The sequence below is a fragment of the Limulus polyphemus genome, unplaced genomic scaffold, assembly GCF_000517525.1.
Source record: "Limulus polyphemus unplaced genomic scaffold, Limulus_polyphemus-2.1.2 Scaffold2035, whole genome shotgun sequence".
Lineage (NCBI taxonomy): Eukaryota > Metazoa > Arthropoda > Merostomata > Xiphosura > Limulidae > Limulus > Limulus polyphemus.
Genome location: NW_013667645.1, coordinates 172,871 through 192,539, shown reverse-complemented (window position 1 = coordinate 192,539; position 19,669 = coordinate 172,871). Strand labels below are relative to the sequence as shown.

At 35.0% G+C, this 19,669-nt stretch overlaps 1 protein-coding gene across 6 annotated transcripts in view; it reads right to left on the bottom strand.

Moving 5' to 3' along the window:
* The window catches only part of LOC106465740 (protein bric-a-brac 2-like), a 35,663-nt gene extending 22,327 nt beyond the window's left edge, over positions 1-13,336 (bottom strand). For all 6 annotated transcript variants that reach the window (XM_013925978.2, XM_022393655.1, XM_022393653.1 and 3 more), the window contains exons 1-4: positions 13,199-13,336; positions 10,914-11,774; positions 10,620-10,806; positions 10,321-10,503 (exon numbers count right to left, since the gene is read on the bottom strand). In XM_013925978.2, the coding sequence (XP_013781432.2) occupies positions 10,321-10,503; positions 10,620-10,806; positions 10,914-11,747 (1,204 nt within the window). In that variant the 5' untranslated portion in view covers positions 11,748-11,774; positions 13,199-13,336. The remainder of the gene's footprint in view (positions 1-10,320; positions 10,504-10,619; positions 10,807-10,913; positions 11,775-13,198) is intronic.
* Between the last annotated feature and the right edge of the window lie 6,333 nt (positions 13,337-19,669).

Here is a 19,669-nt window from a genome sequence, read left to right as displayed (position 1 = left end):
GTTGGACTACTTACTGCTGAGGAAGTTTGTAATTAATTTTGATAAAATGGCGTTTGGGAACAACAAAGGCCAAGTTCCGGTAACTGTTAAAAGAGAGGTTGAACTAACTAGGTGTCGTCAAGCTGAAGTCAAATTGATTGAAGGAGTTGGTGATGATGAAATGAAACCAGGTATAGATATTAAATCAGAGCAGGAGAAAGACCAAGATTTGAAGCAAGTGTTTTGCACCCTGCTTCGGAGAAGGTATCTAGTCTAAGCCCTATGACAAAGAACTATTGGGCACAATGGGACCAGTTGAAGCTTGTAGATGGTATTCTTCTCCGGAGATGGGAAAGTGACGACCCGGCAAACGGTTATACCGAGAAAGTTACGGGAAGTTGTGCTGCGTCAATCCCACGATAGTTTGACAGGAGGATATCTCGGAGTTAAGAAGACATTGAGTCACCTACCACAGAGATTTTACTGGATAGGTATTACACAAGATGTGGAAGAATGGTGCAGGACATGCAGTACATGTTGTGCTAAAAGGGACCCAAGCATAAGGGACGTGCTCCGATGAAGTTATATCAAGTTGGTGCACCAATGGAAAGTGTAGCCATCAACATTGCTGATCCTCTGCCCCAAACTCGTGCTGGAAACAAGTACATTTGTGTGGTGATGGATTATTTCACCAAGTGGCCTGAGGCATATGCAATACCAAATCAGGAAGCTACAACTGTATCTTCGCCAATTAGTGATTTCTTCTTCAGATTTCGTATGCCATACGAACTGCATTCAGATCAAGGCCGTAAATTTGAATCAGCTGTGTTCCATGAATGCTGCAAGTTGTTTGGCATACGAAAGACCAGAACAACGCCACTTCACCCACAGTCTGATGGGATGGTAGAAAAGTACAACTGGACACTGGGACAGGAATTGGCAAAGTTTTGTAATAGCCGCCAAGATAACTGGGATGTCTTACTCCCTCCACTGTTGATGGCATATAGGACAGCAGAGCATGAAGCCATTGGATACACTCCAGCAAAGTTGATGTTTGGTCGGGAACTTCGGGATGCCAGTGGATCTGTTAACAGGACGCCCACCTTATGAAGAGTTGCCTGAAAATGTGTCAGAATTCGTGAAAGTGTTATCTTAAAGGATGGATGATATTCACCATCAAGTGTATCCAAACTTGAAAACGTCTACTGATTCCAAGAAGCTATGTTATGATAAGAGATCTACTGAAGTCAGCTCTTTACCAGGCGGTGTGGTTGTATAATCCTAGTAAGACCAAAGGGAAGCTTCCTAAGTTGTCTTCTCCATGGGAAGGCCCATATGACATAGTGGATCGTCTCTCAGACGTGACTTTTCCGGATAAAATGTGGTCGGCGAGGTAAGCCAATGGTGGTGCATGTCAACAGGCTTTGGCGTTATCACGGTCCAGGACATTTCAGTTGGAATGAAGTGAACAATGGAACAAATGACGCTGCTAAAGACGTGTCACTTGAAAAAGCCACTGTCGAAGAAGAAACTCCACTTGGCTTTGCGAAGGGAAACAGCGAAGCTCTTGATGAAGTTACTACCACTGATGTGACTGTTACCAATGATAGGACGTTTCCTGATCAAGCAGATGAACTCCACATGAAGCAGAAGCCAACGAGACGGAGACCAGTACGGAAGAAGATACGTCCCGTAAAATTAAGATACTTTGTTGAATTTTAATTTTGTGTTTGTAAATTCTGTACATTCAATTAAGTTATTATTAATTGTTTATTGGCTTAATGTAAGTGGCTATTGTTCGGGGCGAACACTACTAAGGAAGAGGCAGTGTTACGACAGCGGGGGTCACGTGACGCTAGTATCACGTCATATTCTCGAAGGTTCGTGAATCCTCGAGTGTTTTCTAGATTTTCGGTATTCTTGTGTGTATAAGACGGCCAAGAAGTGACGGCAACAATGTAATTGAACTGCAGACAGAGTTAGAGACTGACAATTGAGTCGAGCACGTGAGACGTTCGTTATGAATTATAGCGTTTGTTATAGCGTGACTGTGGAAATTAAGTGTATTGCAAAGTTGTGTTCAGAAAGAATAAACCAGTTTTGTTTAAGAAAGGACTTGTATCGCTAAAGTTTCTTCGGAAAGAATTTGTACGGAAAATCAACTAACGACCAGAGACGTAACAGTGGTTTTCCAGAACAGTGCAAACCTAAAAACTCGATCAATGAGAGCTTTTTCAAGTTATACAAAATCCGAGCCAGATTTAAGCGTAACCATGATAACTAAAAAAATTGTTTTAAAAACGAGTGCTACTCCTTTAAAAAGTGAAATAACAATAGACAGAAGCATTCAGGACAACCAATGTCATTTTATAGAACTTTTTATGTGGGGGCTGGGACAGAAAGAGGCAGATAACACAGGCCTGTGATGGTTTTATTGTCTTGAAATATTTACTTGTTCTACAGTAATTCCTGTAGATGAATATGATATACATTTATTTCATCACATACGGATTTTTCACAAAACGTCATAAGCAATACATAAAATAAAGACCACAACATGTACTTTTGAGACTAAGAGACGTAGATTTCACATAAAAAATCAGGATGAATGAGGATGTATATTCGTTTAACAACAATGTTCTTCCCTTTTCTTCAGTGTGTTTGTATTTTTGTTAACAAACATAATAATAAAAATGATCATTATGGTAAACGAAATAATAATTTGAACTAAGTAAGTTTTTTTCCTGATTTGTAACAAATCCTTACATGATAGAGGAAAATAAATATTATTTTCGAAATATGCGTAGCTACATTATGAAAAATCCGCTAATGAAACCAAAACAATTTTTATGAACTTTAAATTCGCAGGCCTGTGTCATTAGTTGGAGGATGGGAGAGCAGAAGAAGTGGTCAAGTGTTATTAAACATACAAGAGAAATTAGCTTTTTGCCTTTAAAGAAGTCCATATATTTTCTTTTTAACTATATAAACAAGCCGAAATTACCTCACACTCTCTTTCCACAGCTTTGCGGTGGTGAGATGATGTTCCAAACTGCTTTTAAAACCCACCCCTGGGTTTCTTTGATTATAGATATTTATTTCGATTTCAGTTACATAATAATACATGCTCCGCTGTTTGTGAAATTTTAAAATCCCTATATTAGTAAAGCAAGTAGAAACCTTTCGATATGCCTTCATATCATACCTCCAGAAACATAGCTTAATGATCAAACAAAATACGAACGTAATAAATGCTTCCTGTTATTATGTTCGTGTTCTGTTAAAGTAAACGAAAGTAATTAATTAAAATGTTCTGAGCAAATATTTTTCTTTAGATTGTCGTACTAACGTAGATCACTTGTTCTAAGTGTTATAATAAGTTATTAACATAACACAAAGTTCAAGAACAACGAGGGGTCTATTGGTCCATTTAGGCCGCATTATCCTCTAAATTCCCTCTCCTCTATGTGAATTGTTGGTAAGTCTTAGGACTTATAACTGTAGTATACAGATATACCATGTTTCCCTACCTTCTATAGTAACTTAGATTATATCAAATAACCGATTATTTAGTTTCTGCATTATCATGGAGGCAACAAATAATTAAGGGTGTTTAACGTCACCTTGTTCAAGCTATTTCAACTCTTTTTTTGTGTGCGTGTATGTTGTTTGATGACGTCCTCTACCCGCAAATATATTTTAGTGCTATATCTTGAGGCTAGGTTGAACAGTTAAAACTGGAATACTCTTTGCTGACCGATTTAGGATGTCAATTAATCTAAAGATAATCAATGCTGTCAGGGAACAAGAGATGATGCCTTCCACTGGATAAATAAAGTACGGCGATGTTCGAAATCCAGGCACATTTCTTCGTTCAGTTATAGTTTTCATCGTGACTTGTTCGGCATTCATTTTGAGGGACGAAAAGCTGGCGACATCTTAACTGACGGTGATCGTCCACTCAAGCACGTATTTTGTTTATTGTGTTCTGGCTAAACAATGATTTTCTTCACTGTCATTTAAGTGTGTTCAATATATTAATTTCTTACGCAGTTAAATAAAACATAACTATATATATATGTATATATATATAAAAGTTTCAATACCTGCATTGGGCAAAGCACATATACACCAATGTTTAGCTATGTGCTTAACAACTTAGGGAAAAAGTCAAGCCAACCCTCATCATTCAAATATTTATCAACCCTTTCCTTAAATTTATTGTTTTCCCCACACTTGAAGGCAACCCATTCTAAAGGTTAACCGCCTTCTTAGAAAAATAAAACTGTAATAACTAAAGGTGGCTTCTACCCTGCCAAATTTTATATTTACGTCCCCTAGTTCTAGCATTCTTCCCATTAAATGTGGAAAAAAATTCCCTTAAGACATCAATTTCCTTCTTCTCTTTTTCCAAAACAAAACACGTTTAGATATCTTAACATGTGCTTGTACGACAACCTTTAATTACATTGTTACGACACGAAAATAAATGTGTAGTTCCTTCTAATAGTTTTGGTATTTTATGTATCGTAAATATTTTAAATTCTAAATAAACGCGAGCTCCTGATGAAGGATGTTTACCTTTTCAAAACGCTGAGGTTGCAGGGTTTTGTTCTTCATAATTTTTTTAACCTACGTTTTCTTAACATCATGAACACTTCATCTAATATTTCCGAAAATGTTTACAACAGTGTGTTACACTTATTTAAATTACCCACTGACAAGGGTCGTTCCCCTTCTGGGTTTTTCATTCTCCCACACAAACTGTTTCTAAAGAACAACATAATATAGTATAGTTACGTCGTTTATTTAAGGAGAGCAACTGTATAGTCTTCGTGATATCTGTATGTTTCGACACGTAAAGAAAGGATGTTACAGTGTGTTTAACGACACTACGCCATCTACATTCAGTTCCGAAAAGTCTATTCACCCAATAATTACAAGTCTCATCAGGCCGATTTGCATACAACATATTAGTCTAGGTAGTTTACAATAAATCGTTTAATGAAGAGCGACTATTATGGTGTGAACTAAGTTAATGAAATGAACTATAATTAAATGTTGTTTACATAAAAGATTTTTAATTTAAAGATTAGTAACATGACAGTTTATTTCTAACACAAGTTTCTACATTAATTTTACTGTCTAATGATTATATATGTTAAGTATTTCTTTTTCGTCAGAGGTGAAAAGAATAACATATTCAAAACCCCATAGACAACTTTACTGTCATTCAGAAGAACAGCAAACTAATTTTGTTTAAGAGCTGATCGAGCAACCAAAATATCAACAGGATAGAATCACTTAGGTTGAAAATAATATGATCGCGTCACCCAAATACCCAGGCTCATCGCGCCCTCTAGGATACGGTTGACCCTGTATGGAATATTAGGCCATATTTTTGTTCAGTCATCAATACCCTGCACCTAAAACATTTCTTTTTCAGATATGACAAAGATATCTTACGGTACTGATGTGTTCTCCATTCATAAACTACAGTTTTTACTTTATTTGAATTAACTTTACTATCGTTCAGAACTGAAGAAATAAAACATTAACCAATTTGTTCCCAGAGTCGAACAACCAGTGTTAACAAAATAAAACTATAATAGTAATTCTAGGTGTACTTGAAAACATAATATCCACCAAATACCGAGGCTCATCGGTCCCCTAGAGATAAAACAAACATAGTGGAAAATATTATACCATTATATCGTTGTAGTTATTTAAACTCTCACCACATTAGAAACTGTCTCTTTAGATCTTACTATACCACCAGTGACCCTTTGGGTCACCCACTATTCAGAGGTTATGAAAAATTCAAGCTAGCACCGAAATTATATAAACTATATTAGTATATTTTAGTTTGTTCTTTTAAATTCTTAACCCTATAGGGTAATTTCATTCAGATTTAAATGGAAAGTTATAATTTAGATAATTAAAAAGCGTGAATTTGAATGTAATTCAACCATTAAAGTACGCCAGTGTTATTTTTTCCCTATACGATTCTGCCTAGAAACATCAAAGCTTCACAATATTGTACAAATCACTATTACATTGAGGTACAATAATAAAGCTGATTTTTTAATCAAATATGTGCTACCAACGATAAATTTCGTAACAATGAGCCAAAAATGTGTAAAAAAGAATGAAATTATATACGACCAACGTAAAACAAAGTTCATTATTTATTACTCTTTTATAGTGTTGAATATTAGACTTGAACTGTACACATTTTTAAATTGTAGGTTCGAACTATTCCCCATACTTCACGATAAGCTAGTCTACCTACTTTCCAATCTCACCACCAAGTGGGTAAACAATTACGGTGAAAACAGATCACTCATGACTATCGTTTGAAAAAAAAAACGTATGTATAAACAATGTTTGACAAACCTGCCAAGGTTAAATATATACCCCCCCCATTTCAAACTGTTGAAGAGTGCAGCAACACTTGACACTGAATTAATACCAGCATATTACTGAAAAATGTATCTACTCTCAATATCCCTTTCTTGTAGTGTTCACATCCATCATGCAATGAATAATGTTACCGTTTAAATCTAAAGCATGTCAATTTTAAACTATCCTCCCCATCCAAAATGTAAAGTTGACTATCCCCTCCAATACATACAACGCCCGATAGTTATATCAACATGAACAATTTAACTCAACGAAAGAATCCAAAAATCTAGCGAGTGTACATTTTATTCTCTTTTCGGTACACAAAACAAAAACATTTGAAAACTTTCCTTGTAGACTTTCCTCAATTGTCCAACACTCGGCATCCTTCCACTGCAACTTCTATTACTTTTCCAGCATAATTGTTTTCCTCAGACGTGTGCAACCGCCCCCACCATCAACATCCAATTTTGTTATCAGTTTCTTTCACTACTTCCAAAACTTTAATTTTACCACTTCATTTTCTCTCACAAGTGTTCTATGAACAAAGGACTTCATCATCGAGGTCTTTATATTGATCCAGCTGCAAAATCCTGAAGACCTTGGAACTAACATTATTCTAAAGCATAACATAAGCGCATAAGTTTTAGCTACCGAGATAATTTGGAAGTTTTACTAGTTTTCTATCCTGTTTGATTGGCAAATTACATTCTTCACTGTTTTAGTTCTACGTCATTAAATTAAAAGCTAGTGTCCTACCCTCAAGATATCAGAGTTGTGTAGTATTTTAAAATCATCTCATTAGTAATAGATATGCTTTTCTGCAAGTCAATAATTTGATTTGCTAAATTTCTCCCAACATATTCGATGAAGAGGAACCCACTTTGAGACTAATGATGCTCGAAGTTAACGTTATTTGGTAAAACTTCGTATGTAATACATTATTTATATTTCAGAGTCAGCTACATTTCTAACTAATTTTGAAAATTGATTCAAGGCCAAAGAACTATAAAATTCATCTATTGCACCTTACTTAAGTAAAATTGCCATTTTATTTACATTTTTGAATATATTTAATAAATTAAACTTGCTTTTTTTAACACACCACGAAATACGTAAGCTAATACCCATGTTTAAATACATCCTGCAATTTGCTGTAGTCTGTATATTTTGCCATCATTCACAGTTGATTTTTTTTGCAATCCAATTGAACTTTGTAATCTTTCTTCTCAGGTTATCCACTTCTCTTGCAAAAATTTTGTATTTTTCTTTTTATGGAACATGTCATTTTAAATGTTCGACGCTTCATTCGAATGCAGTCTTCTTGGTGATTTGATATTCATGCTCCGCCATGTTTATGTTTATTCTGCAACTAAAAATTATTATTGCACTGTAGCCGTCAAAACATTACAACCTTCCCGCGTGTGTTTTACACACACACATTTAATTATATGTAATTTAACGGCCTCCTTCCGCCCCTTACAGCCGTCCAATCCTCCCTATTTTTCAATCTTCGGGAAAGCTATATTGTTTTTCAGCTTGTGAATTGTTGAAAAAGTATTACATATCAAATATATTGGTGGGGAGAGTTAAGTCTATTGATTAATTTCTACTTCAAATAAAATCTTGGCCAAATTATTCCCATTAAATTTCCTCTTCTCCAAATTTGTTCTTATATACACACACACACACACACACATTTGTAGCACTTGTTCGCACCTCTCTCAAACATGGAAACGATCTTTTAGTTAGATATTACAAACATGTAATTTTTTTTTGGGGGGGGGGATATAATGATTACATATTTCGCAATTTCTTTTAGAACCCAATTAAAGTGTCTTTTGTATTCTACGATTTAATACGTCCATTAACTGCTTAGTATTTTCTTAAGTTTGTATATAAAGTGACACATGAAAGATAAATTGTTTTTAAAATGTATATAAAATATTTTAATTAAAACTGGCAATTCCTTTAGTGTATATCAGCTTAAGCGTGTTCTTAGCTAAAAATTCCAACAGCATATACTAAATGAAATTAATAAATCTATGCAAAATAAATGTAAATGTTAAGATAAAAGTTTTGGAAAATCCTCAATGCCAGAAACATACCTATTACCTTGACCATAGCATAGCCGGAGAAGCTATTCTTCGTCCACTCTTTAGCTAAGGCTAGTGAGCAAGACTAGAGCATAGAGGACCTTCCAAATCTTAATTAAAACACCTACCTTTTTTTTTTTAAAGGCAATCCAACAGAGCATATATAACAAAGTCAAGACTTACCTGGGACTGTTAAATAGTTGTGTGATAATCCCTACTTACCACATTACCTTATACCCTCTCTAGCCTTTAGGCTAATCTGGACTACCACACAACTTCCTGGTTATGCCAGGATCTCTTTAAAAATGACAGAGCTGAACTACAAGATACTAAAAGATTAAACCAGTTTTAAACTACCTATAAATACGTACCATGTTCAATCCGGCAGGGAGGGGAGGGGGATTAGAGGAAAAGCCTGGCACGTGTCTAGGTAAATAAAAATCCTGGGCAACTTTCACACTTACCTTTTTATTACCTTACCCTAGCCATAGGCTATTCTGAAAGTTGCCCAGGAAATTCCTGGTTAGGCCAGGAAGATAAAATACTCACCATTTTCAGGGCCAGTTCTCCAAGTCAACATCAGTTTTTATACCCACCTTTACCATTCCATCATGTTCTCATTAATATCACAAATAAACTATAGCAGGTCCTAACTATACTTTACTCCATACCTACCCACATACTTACCATAAAATGGCAGATTTACCATAACACAACAAAATATTCTCCTTTTTTTTTCCTTCTTTCATCCTTCAAACTTAGTCCAAAAATGAATGTCTTCATTGCGCGCGACTAAGTACCTTCGCAGCTTTTTGGTAGATCTCAAAAAATTCACACACAAATCAGAATTATTTTATTCACTGGGAAATTACAAACACTACTTATAAAATACTTTAACAACAAATGGGTATATTTTTTACAACTGGAAAGTGTATAAATCAAACCAGTTAACAACATCAAAAACCTGAAACACCGTGTTTAAATTCCAGTCCATATTTAAAAAAAAAAACCTGTCGCAAATGAAAGAAGTGAACTTTAATCTTTAAGATTATCACAGAAATTTCATTGATGTTAAACTTTACAGATGTTAATTCACTTCTTTCACCGTGTTAACAAAACTTAAAAACTAACACCAGAAGCTTTTATCTTTTCCCATCCCAGGTTCGAACCCTTCAGCCCAGTAAGAGAAAAACTTCCTTTTTTTTAAACAGTTTTCCAGAGGAGCTGATGTCTTGCCTAAAATATCTAACACTTACCTTTCTGGACTCTAGCTAATACTAAAAGGTTAACATGTCCAGAAGCTACCCAAAACATGCTCTCTAAACACTTCTTGCCTTTGGGCTTAATTTTGGACAATATGGTTAGCTTCTGTGCAGGGCAACTGTATCAAATTATGAGATAAAAAAACAAGAGCTCCTCTGCCTTCCTCGCTGACAGAAACAGTTAACAGCCATCATCAACATCCACAAGTATCCTCCCCTTTAGTCTACGTCAACAGGAAGGATTTTATAAACAGAAATTACTATTTTAGTTAGAAACACCAAACTGGAGGAAAGGAGAACTGACAATATTTAAATATTTTTGTTAAATAACTTCACCTCAAGATGCATGTATTAACTTCCCATAATTCCCTACAAAACATATACGGATAGCCACAAATAAAGATTCAGATTATCGTCCTTTCCGGGTACATTGACCAAAACTTGGAACAATAAAAAGTAGAAACACTTGCCCCCCCCCCTTTAGAACGTTAGCTTTATATTACAGTATTTACTTGGTTTAATGCGGGAGCCTTTCGTCCAGTTTGGATCCAAGGAATCCGAGGTTTGAAACCCGAACCTACCTTGAGAAGGCTGCTGGGACACTTGAGACTGCGTTAAACTCATATCGGGCTGGTAACTGCTGGGTCCTGGTATCGCTGCAACACCCGATGTGTCCATATACGGAATCATAGCATTACTGTTGTCATGGGATTGGACGGACGCTGTGACTGGAGGCTCTTCGAATGATACAAAAGGCTTGATATCTGCGGGATAACAGTATAAAACTGATATAACAGGACCAAAAAAAAAACAAAAAAACATCCTACTCCATTGATTATGATAACCCCCCCCCCCAAATAAAAAAAGGGAAGATCCTCACCTTCTAGTGTGTCCTGAGTTCCGAGTCCTGAGGCAGATGAGTCTGAGGCAGAATGTAATGAGGTGGGAATGATCGCTTGACTACTAACTAAAGAATTGGATGACTGTGCTTCTCTTACTGCTGATGACGATGGAAGAGCTAATGCTGGTGATGACGACGGTAATGCTGGAGGTTCGTACATAGAAACCTGGCGGACAGAAAAAAAACATTCAGCACTGTTAGCTTCCGGAAACGCTAGTGGTAACATTTTATATCAAGTCAGAAGTACAACAAGAAGACTTGTTATATACTTACACTACTGCCTGCTGTCATGGACTGCTCCATTAGTCTGGAAGGCTCCAAGTCAAAGTTTGCATCGCTGACAGCTGGCTCCTCGATTGTAGCACCCGAATCCTGCTGAGAAGGAACTGAAGAATACATAGAATGGGATGACTTGTGTGATGAGTGAACACTTTGGCTTGACGAGATGGGAGGAACACGGGATTGGGTCACAGATAACCTCTGACTGACTTCCTGCGGTACGTCCCCAACACCGTCCCTACTGATATCACTAATAATTTCGGGAGAATCGGGTTGCTTTATCTTGGATGGCACCTGGTCTTCTACGTCGCTGTTGTGACTCGAACCCGATCGCCGCCTTGGCCTTCCCCTTTTTCTTTTATGAATTGGCGGCGTTTCAGCTCGATGTTGATTACTCGATGGCAGTGACGACGTATTGTTTATAGGCTGTTGAACGACCTCCTGCGACCCACCCTTATCTCCTTGTTTCTCGCCACCCACTTCAGCAAGTCCCTTCACTTTCAACGTTTCTGCAGTCTTTAGTAACGCAGACAGCTGGTCTTGAGAAACATTTACCTCACCGTGATATATGAAGTCTATGATAGCCTTCAAGTCAACGTACCTCATGTCTTTCATAATGACAATGGGATGTTTGCAAGGATTATCTACAAAGAGAGTCTGGAAGAAAGGACTACACGCGGATAAAACCACTTTGTGAGCCTTTATACTGACACCTTCACAGGCCAAAGTCACATCAACTAGAGCCTCATTTGACAGCAACTGTTCAAATACTGACAGCATATTGGAGTGGTGGTTGTTCCACTTCAAACAAAACTGTTGTGTTCCCATTTTGACTATCTTCGTGGAAAAATCGAACTGTACAAAAGAAGGAAAAAAAACCACTGTATTTTAAGGACAGCAAAACATTTCAAAACTATCAGATAAAGATAAGGAAGAGAAATTATCTTTATACAGATAATGCAATTTCAAAAAGGTAGAACATTAATTTTACCAAGAAACAAAACGAACCGTACTAGTGATAATTTAAATACAGTATTTTTCGGTGTATAATACGCACTTTTTTTTGTCAAAATCTGCTTGCGTCCTATACACCGAAGGTATGAATAATATATATATACGATATACACATGCCATGTGTAAATATATTTAAATAGGCATGCATAGTTTAGTTCAATTGAATGTGTTATTTATAACAATAGTAGTTTTTTTTTCTTTTAAAAACATAACTATTTATAATGCCTCCTAAATAAGTTAAAAATATATTATAGTGAAAGCAATGAAGATTTTGTAAGTTTTGAACCAAATTAAATAACAGACCTTGTTTTGATTTACGGTATTTTCTTATTTTGAGCTCTTGTGTTTAGAACAATATATACTAATTTTTAAAGTATCAAATTGAATTTTTGTTCAATGAAAATCTTTCAAATGCGACTGTAGCTTTCCCTTCCCCCCAAAAAAACTGTCTTTAAAATAAGGGTGCGTCTTATATTCCGAAAAATACGGTAATAATAACAGTACTATCCTAGAGTAAGAATTAATACTAATAGCCAACATTCATTAAACAATTTGAATGCAACACCTTTATCAACAGTAACACTGAAATTCACGCCCAGTTTCAAAATTACATATTCAATTTTTCTGAATTCAGTTAATAGTTATAAATATAAAACTGCTTTGAATATTAATCAGAGCCAAGTTATACTTATAGTTGACAGGTTCTATCAGCGTTAAAGTCTGAAGAATATAAATATCTTACAAAATTGTACTTTAAGTTTACTTCAACGTTAGATTTTCTGGCTTAACTAATTCATTTAACTTTACATTAACGTCAAATAATAGAACAAATTACGAATATTAAATAAAAATTCCTTAAGTTCAGTCTTCTCAAAATAAATAAAAAAATACTTATCATATAAGTATTATTCTGAAGCAAAACCAAAATTTAATGTTAATATTAATTTAAAATTGTTTTACGATCGATCGAAGCAAGTTTACACCTCGAGTCAGAGCTACCGTTAAAGATGGCGGCATAAAAATAGCTGCCACAGCATTACTTGCGTTCTAACGTTAACCGGCGTTCGTCGTCTTCCTTCCAACAGCCATATTGGCCGTCAAGACGAATACCCAAAAAACCATAATCGTCGCATAAGCTTAGCGTCTGTAAAACTTACACTTAACTTACTCTCGTAAAATTATTACAACTTTTAGTAAGAATTTAAATAAATATTGCAGCAAAGTAAATAATTTTTGACAGCATATATCAAGGTTATTTCTCTTACCTATGTACTATGCGTTATTACGCCAAATAGGCTGACAAGACAGTTTTAGCCACCGCTCTCTTTCCTAGCGCTACCCTGAAACAAAGACAAGACGCCAACCGCTTCGTAGTTTTCCTACACAGGTTGAGTAGAGGGGTTTACAGTACTTCTAACAGGGGCAATCTGTCCACCATATGAACCAATCATAAAGCTTACAGTTCCCGCAGCCGACGCCCTATTATCAACAGAACCCAAGTACGCATATGCGATTCTGTTCGCAGTAGTACCCCCCCCCCCCAGTTTACTTTTCCCCAGAGGGATATCTTTTAGCTGCAGTGTGCAGATTCTAGAAAATACGAAGTATCAGTTCTTCAAAAATAATATACGTTAAAAAAATCCTCTCACTATGAAACTATTGTATGAAGTCTTATAATTAAAACATAAACAACAATGTAAGAAAGCACATGTAGACGTATTTGTTGCATTTGCAATAGTAGCATATTATCTTCTGCTTTTTTTGTTTTGGTACTCATGTTACTTAAAATATGAAAATTATAAACAAGCATAAGAACTTATAATATAGTTGTTTTTTTAACATTTTTAACCCCAGAAATTATATTTTTATCGTATCTTATGTGATTAAGGGCAACAACGCGACTCGAGTCCCATCAAAACTATATTCTCTTATCTCGCCGCGGAAACTGCTTTTGCAAGGCAACATGGCGCCGAATGCGCAGCGTAGACTGGGAAAAAGGATAGTATCCCACGCAAAAGTGTGATGAAACTGTAACTCATCTTATTGCCTTGTCTTCATATCATTTATTGTATTAAATGTTATATTTTTTTGTGAATTAGATGAAAATAACTCCGCTCACAGTCTGAGAAGCATAAAAGAAAAAATATTTACAAATGTTTTATGAATAGAATAAACTATTCTACAACAGCTAGGTACGGCACAGAACTTACTCAGATATAATAGTAATGCTGTTTTAGTACCATACGCGACACAAAGACGCGCGAAAACGTTTAGGATCTCTCTCTGAATTTTGAATACTTTATTTAATTAATATCATATGTGTATTCAACCACCTGAAAATTAATTTCAGTAGACAATTAAATGACTTGATTTTAGTTCAGTAATAAAACGTAAACATCTTTGATTTTTTCCTTTCTTGACCAAAATATGTAATTTTAGTGAAGAAAAGAAATAATCTATGAATGACGTTAAGGCCTAAACTATTGGTTATTAGTAGCGAGTGAGACTTAACATCAAATCCTATAAAACTTGCATATCTTGCCTTATCAACGTATGTACTGTACTATGTCCACAATACAATGAACAATATAATTACCATTCTACTACAGCCATCAATATATTCAATGCTAGTACTAGAATAACGAATATTAAATCAGGTGTTTATACTAAACATTATATAGTTTTTCTCATACATTTTTATCATCGTATTTTATAACTGAATTGAAATGCTAGACGAACAATCAATTTGTCAAAACCAAAACATTTAAATCTATACAAAAATATCATTTTGATTCAACCAGCGAACCGTATTTTCTTCCATTTATTAAAGAGGATACTTAAATGCGTCAAAAAATACTAGCTGTTTTACTCTATCATGTTGTTTGGTTCCTTCTATTAGTAGACGGAAACGCCAACTTCAAAAGGGGGGCGTTTGTTTAATAATAGATAGTATGAATCTGAGTTTCAAACAACTTATTTTTATTGATAATTTATCTAAAAATAGTTCTATCTCACAAACTTTGACATTTCAACAACTTGGTGAATGACAGTGAACAGACACAACTGCTTTTCTTCAATTAAAACGTTTATTTTATTTCGCAACCCCCCATTCCTTTAAAATAAGAATAGCCCAGTCTCTTGACGCCCGGTTTACACTTACTCAACCAGCATGCGGCAAGTACGCTTTCGAACAGACTGTGACTGTTAATAACCTACAGCTGCAGTGGCGGGAACGTGAACAGCATTCGTTCTGTAATGGAGTCTGTTTCCACAATATAATACAGATTATAAAGAATAATGAAAAACGCCATATTTTGTGAAATAAACAGTATATAGATAATACATATATATATTAATATATAATATGAACAGTCAAGTAAAAATTATAATTTGTGTGGCAGTGCTCAAATTGCTTTCAATTTGTTTGTCTTATAATTTATTCAAAAATTGTGTTACAACATAAACATACTTTATTCGGTATAGTGCATGACCAAAAAAAGTTTTTATTGCTTTTCAATATATTGTTATTATACAATAAAAAATTTGCACTCGTGAAATTATAAAGCTAAAAAAATCAAAAACTGTTATATACCATGAATAAGAAAAAAAAGGCGACTTTGTCTCATTCACTTTGAATAATCCTCCACTAACTTATGCGATCTCCTTGAACAGTTCTTGTCCATTGGAAATTTTAAAAAAATAGCTTGACTTTGGTCCAATTTCAATAAACTACCACTTACTTATACAGTTTCCCAGATCAAGTTGTATTCTTCTATTTATATTTTAACGAGTAAAAACTTAAATCAATTAGTTTTATTTTAGTCGAGTCTGAATAATACACCACTAACGTACGTGGTATTCCAGACCGCCAAACTTTATCATTTTATTTAAATTTTGTCCATTAAAGATGGAAAATCGTTAGCTTTACTTTGGTCCGATTTGAATAACCTATAACTGCTGAATTTTCACATCTTTCACTAAGTATTCATTCATATTGGTCTAAGCCTCATCATTAGTGCATTTGATTGTTGTGTCCAACTTAAGTGTCGAATATTCAGTTTTTATTGACTGTGCTATAGTGTGAACTGTACATGTTACAGACATAAGTTTATTGACCAAGTAATATCCTTGGAGTTTGTCAGTTGTGATTCTGCTGACAGACTTCAGAAGAGGAGAAACGACTCGATTCTGTACTACTGATCCTCTTGCCAGTAAGATCATTTTTCTCTCTATTCTTAAACTATTACTGTAATAATATACTGTCCCTTTTTCAGTAAATAGTGTGTATTAAGCTGAGTCGAATTTATAAGTGTGGTATTATACGAACAATTGATACTGGTAGAAGGATACAATACTATTGTATATTTCGTGAATAATATATTTAAAAGCTCATATTTAGAGGCTGGAAATATCGATAACAATGAAAATACGTACGTAACTGATGAATCAATACATTTTAATCATTATAACGTTGCCCACTTCTAGTTAGACTGATATATCAGGTTAACATTATTTACTGGTTTAATTTGTGGTTCTGATTTATCTATATAGCTTAATTATTTTCACCAGGAGTTATAGAAAAAATGACAGTTGTAGTAGAACAGAAGACAATATCTGTCATCTAATTACAAAAATAATGACTATGTCCCACTTTTTTCTTTTAAATTAATTCAAAAATTGAGACTGATCATCCTTTTTTTTTCATAAGGTCATTGATATTCGCACATACTGTTAATTCATATTCAGTGTTTTTTTGTTTTTGTTTTTTCGGTTTTTAAACATTTAACTTTTTTTTGCTTGTAAATATGTTTGTTTGTTTGTTACCATCTTCTGAATCTTTCAGCTTTTAAAGGCTACTTATGTCTTACCTCAATGAACTTTGGTTTATTGCAAACTGTAAGTGCTGAATGCTGATAAGCTTCCAAAGGTCACCGGAGCGGGCCAAGCGATATAACAGTCAGCTGAGAAATATATATTCTTTTCATTATTGCAAATTCGAACACTGAAATTACGTATAACTTTTAATAAATTATATAATAGCTGAAAATGCTTGCATATCCACATATATGGCTGCTTCCCGAGAGAGTTCGATGAGTCTTATCTTTTTTTTTCGTCAATAAAATTTGATTTGTTAGTTGGAGGACGAATAAAGTTGAAAAAGTTTATATTTATTTATTTATTTTATGGAGAAAAAACTTGAAAGATATGAAAATATGTTCAAAAATGCTACTCAATGAAATATGTTGCGGAAATCGTTTAAAAAACGTTTAAGGGCGTAATATGCAGATGCTATAAACTAAGTTATAGCGTGTACTGGATGGGCCAGAAGGAGTATTCGAAGAAATACAAATCCTGGCCCTCATGTATCAACAAAATTAACATTTTACCGTATCGAACTAAATATTGTGAAACTTAAACCAGCAGCTCTACAGAAGAGGGGAAGAGATCATTATTGTACCTGACCCGCCACAGGTCACCGACAACGATATCTTGATCTTAAAGAGTTGGAGACGACAATAACCTAACAAAACTATCGCAAAGCTTTTTTTATTGCTCTCACATTTAAGCACTCCTTACAAGCATTTTTTTTTTCATTTTAATAAATTATAAAAACAGGTAAAAAATGTGGATTTTGCTGTTATCACTTGTGAAAATTATTTTAATGTGAAAGAATGGCGCAACGGAAACTTTGCTGAGTTAAAAAAAAAACGGACAATAATTATATGTAGATTGTAACATTTTTTTCAGTGAAGTTGCCTCTTATTGGTCTGCTACAGTTTAGGGAGGCTTGAGTCGGCCCCTAGTATATATATAAAAAAAGCTGCTTTGAAAATGTCGCACACGATTGGAGCTTTGATCGCTGACGTCTTTATCATTGTAATGGTTTCTGTTGTTGGCAAGGTTCTTTCTGTTTATTCGGTAAAAATAATAATAATGCAAAGTCCACTTGATGATAACAAAAATGATTTATTTCTTCGATCGCCAGTTCTACAAATTACATTCACCAATTTTCACTGATAGGCCTACAATTTCGTTTACTTCTTAAATTCTGTCGTACGCAAGGCACTATCTCGCATCTCCATTTCTTCGTTGAAACACAAACTCTCTGTTTACAAAAGTGAATTTACAAACTTGCTGTAGAAAATTAACCACTGTAACAGAGTCACAAATCAATCAGTAATAACCTACTCTAACATAACTCAAATCATTTCCTACAGTAATTAATTAACCACTGTTACAGACTTACAAATCAATCAATAATAATACACTCTAACATAACTCAAGTAATCTACTACAGTAATTAATTAACCACTGTAACAGACTCACAAGTCAATCAATAATAATCACTTCTAACGTAACTCAAATAATCTACTACAGTAATAAATTAATCACTGTGACAGACTCACAAATCAATCAATAATGATATACTCTAACATAATTCAAATCATTTCTAGCAGTAATAAATTAGCTATTGTAATAGACTCATAACTCAATCAATAATAATGTAGACATGATCTCACGCGGTTATTGCTCGTAGATGTGCCTCGATTCATATTTATCAGAACCTGCTACCATTTTGCATCTATTGAAAATATCTGGACGGAGAAAAAATGAATGAATCAAAAAATGAAAATGTGAAAAAAGGCCTCGAAAATCCCATTCTTTTGAGGTGTAGTTGAAGGTTCTGAAACAGTTTGAAAGAGGTGAACGTACCACTGATATTGAAAGAGCCACGGGACTTAGCGATTGTACAGTGAGAACCATTCGTGATAGTACTGCCGATACAATTTGGAAGAGCGCTAAATCATCCACTAATTTTAGGATCACTCGAGGGAAGAAATCTCGATCGGATGCGATGGAAAAAATTGAGAGGATGCTGGCCACATAGGTCGAGCATCAGAACCAACAGAACATGCCTTTGTCTGAAGCCATTATTCAAGAAAAAGCTAAAAATTTGTACCATGAGCTGACATAAGATGAAAAGGAACCGTCATCTTTAGCTGCAAGTTGGGGATGGTTTGACAGTTTTAAGAGTCGCCATGCATTCCATAATCTGAAGATGACTGGAGAAGCTGAAGATCACGTTAGAGCAACGATTGCAGAAACAGGTTACACATCAAAGCAGGTGTTTAACATTGATGAAACAACAGGTTTATTCTAGAAACGTATGCCTAGTGGAATTTACATTTCGGTTGAAGAGAAAACGGTATCTGGATTTAAAGCAGCTAAAGACCGCTTTTGGGAGGCAATACTTCCGGCAACTACAAAATAAGGCCTCTCATGGTACATCATTCAGAAAGTCTGCGGACACTAAAGGGGTATAAAAAAAAACAAGGATATCTGTCGTTTGGAGAGCGAATAAAAAGGCTTGGATAACGTCGGCGATTTTTTGTGAATATTTTTCAAGAGAGCTATACGAGGAATTGAAGATCTGCTGTGAAAAGGAGAAGATTCCCTTCAAAATCATTCTTCTTGTTGATAACGCTCAAAGAAACATTACACCACTTCTATCCTCCAGCCAATGGATCAAGGAGTAATAGCTACTTTTAAGGCCTTGTTGCGTCATCGAGATCATGTGATTCTCACGCTCTCTACTATCTAGAATTATCCTGTACTTTGGCGAATGTTCTAGTTCTTACTAGATATAGGGGGCCCGGCATGGCCAGGTGGTTAAGGCACTCGACTCGGAATCTGAAGGTCGCGGGTTCGAATCCCCGTCACACCAAACATGCTCG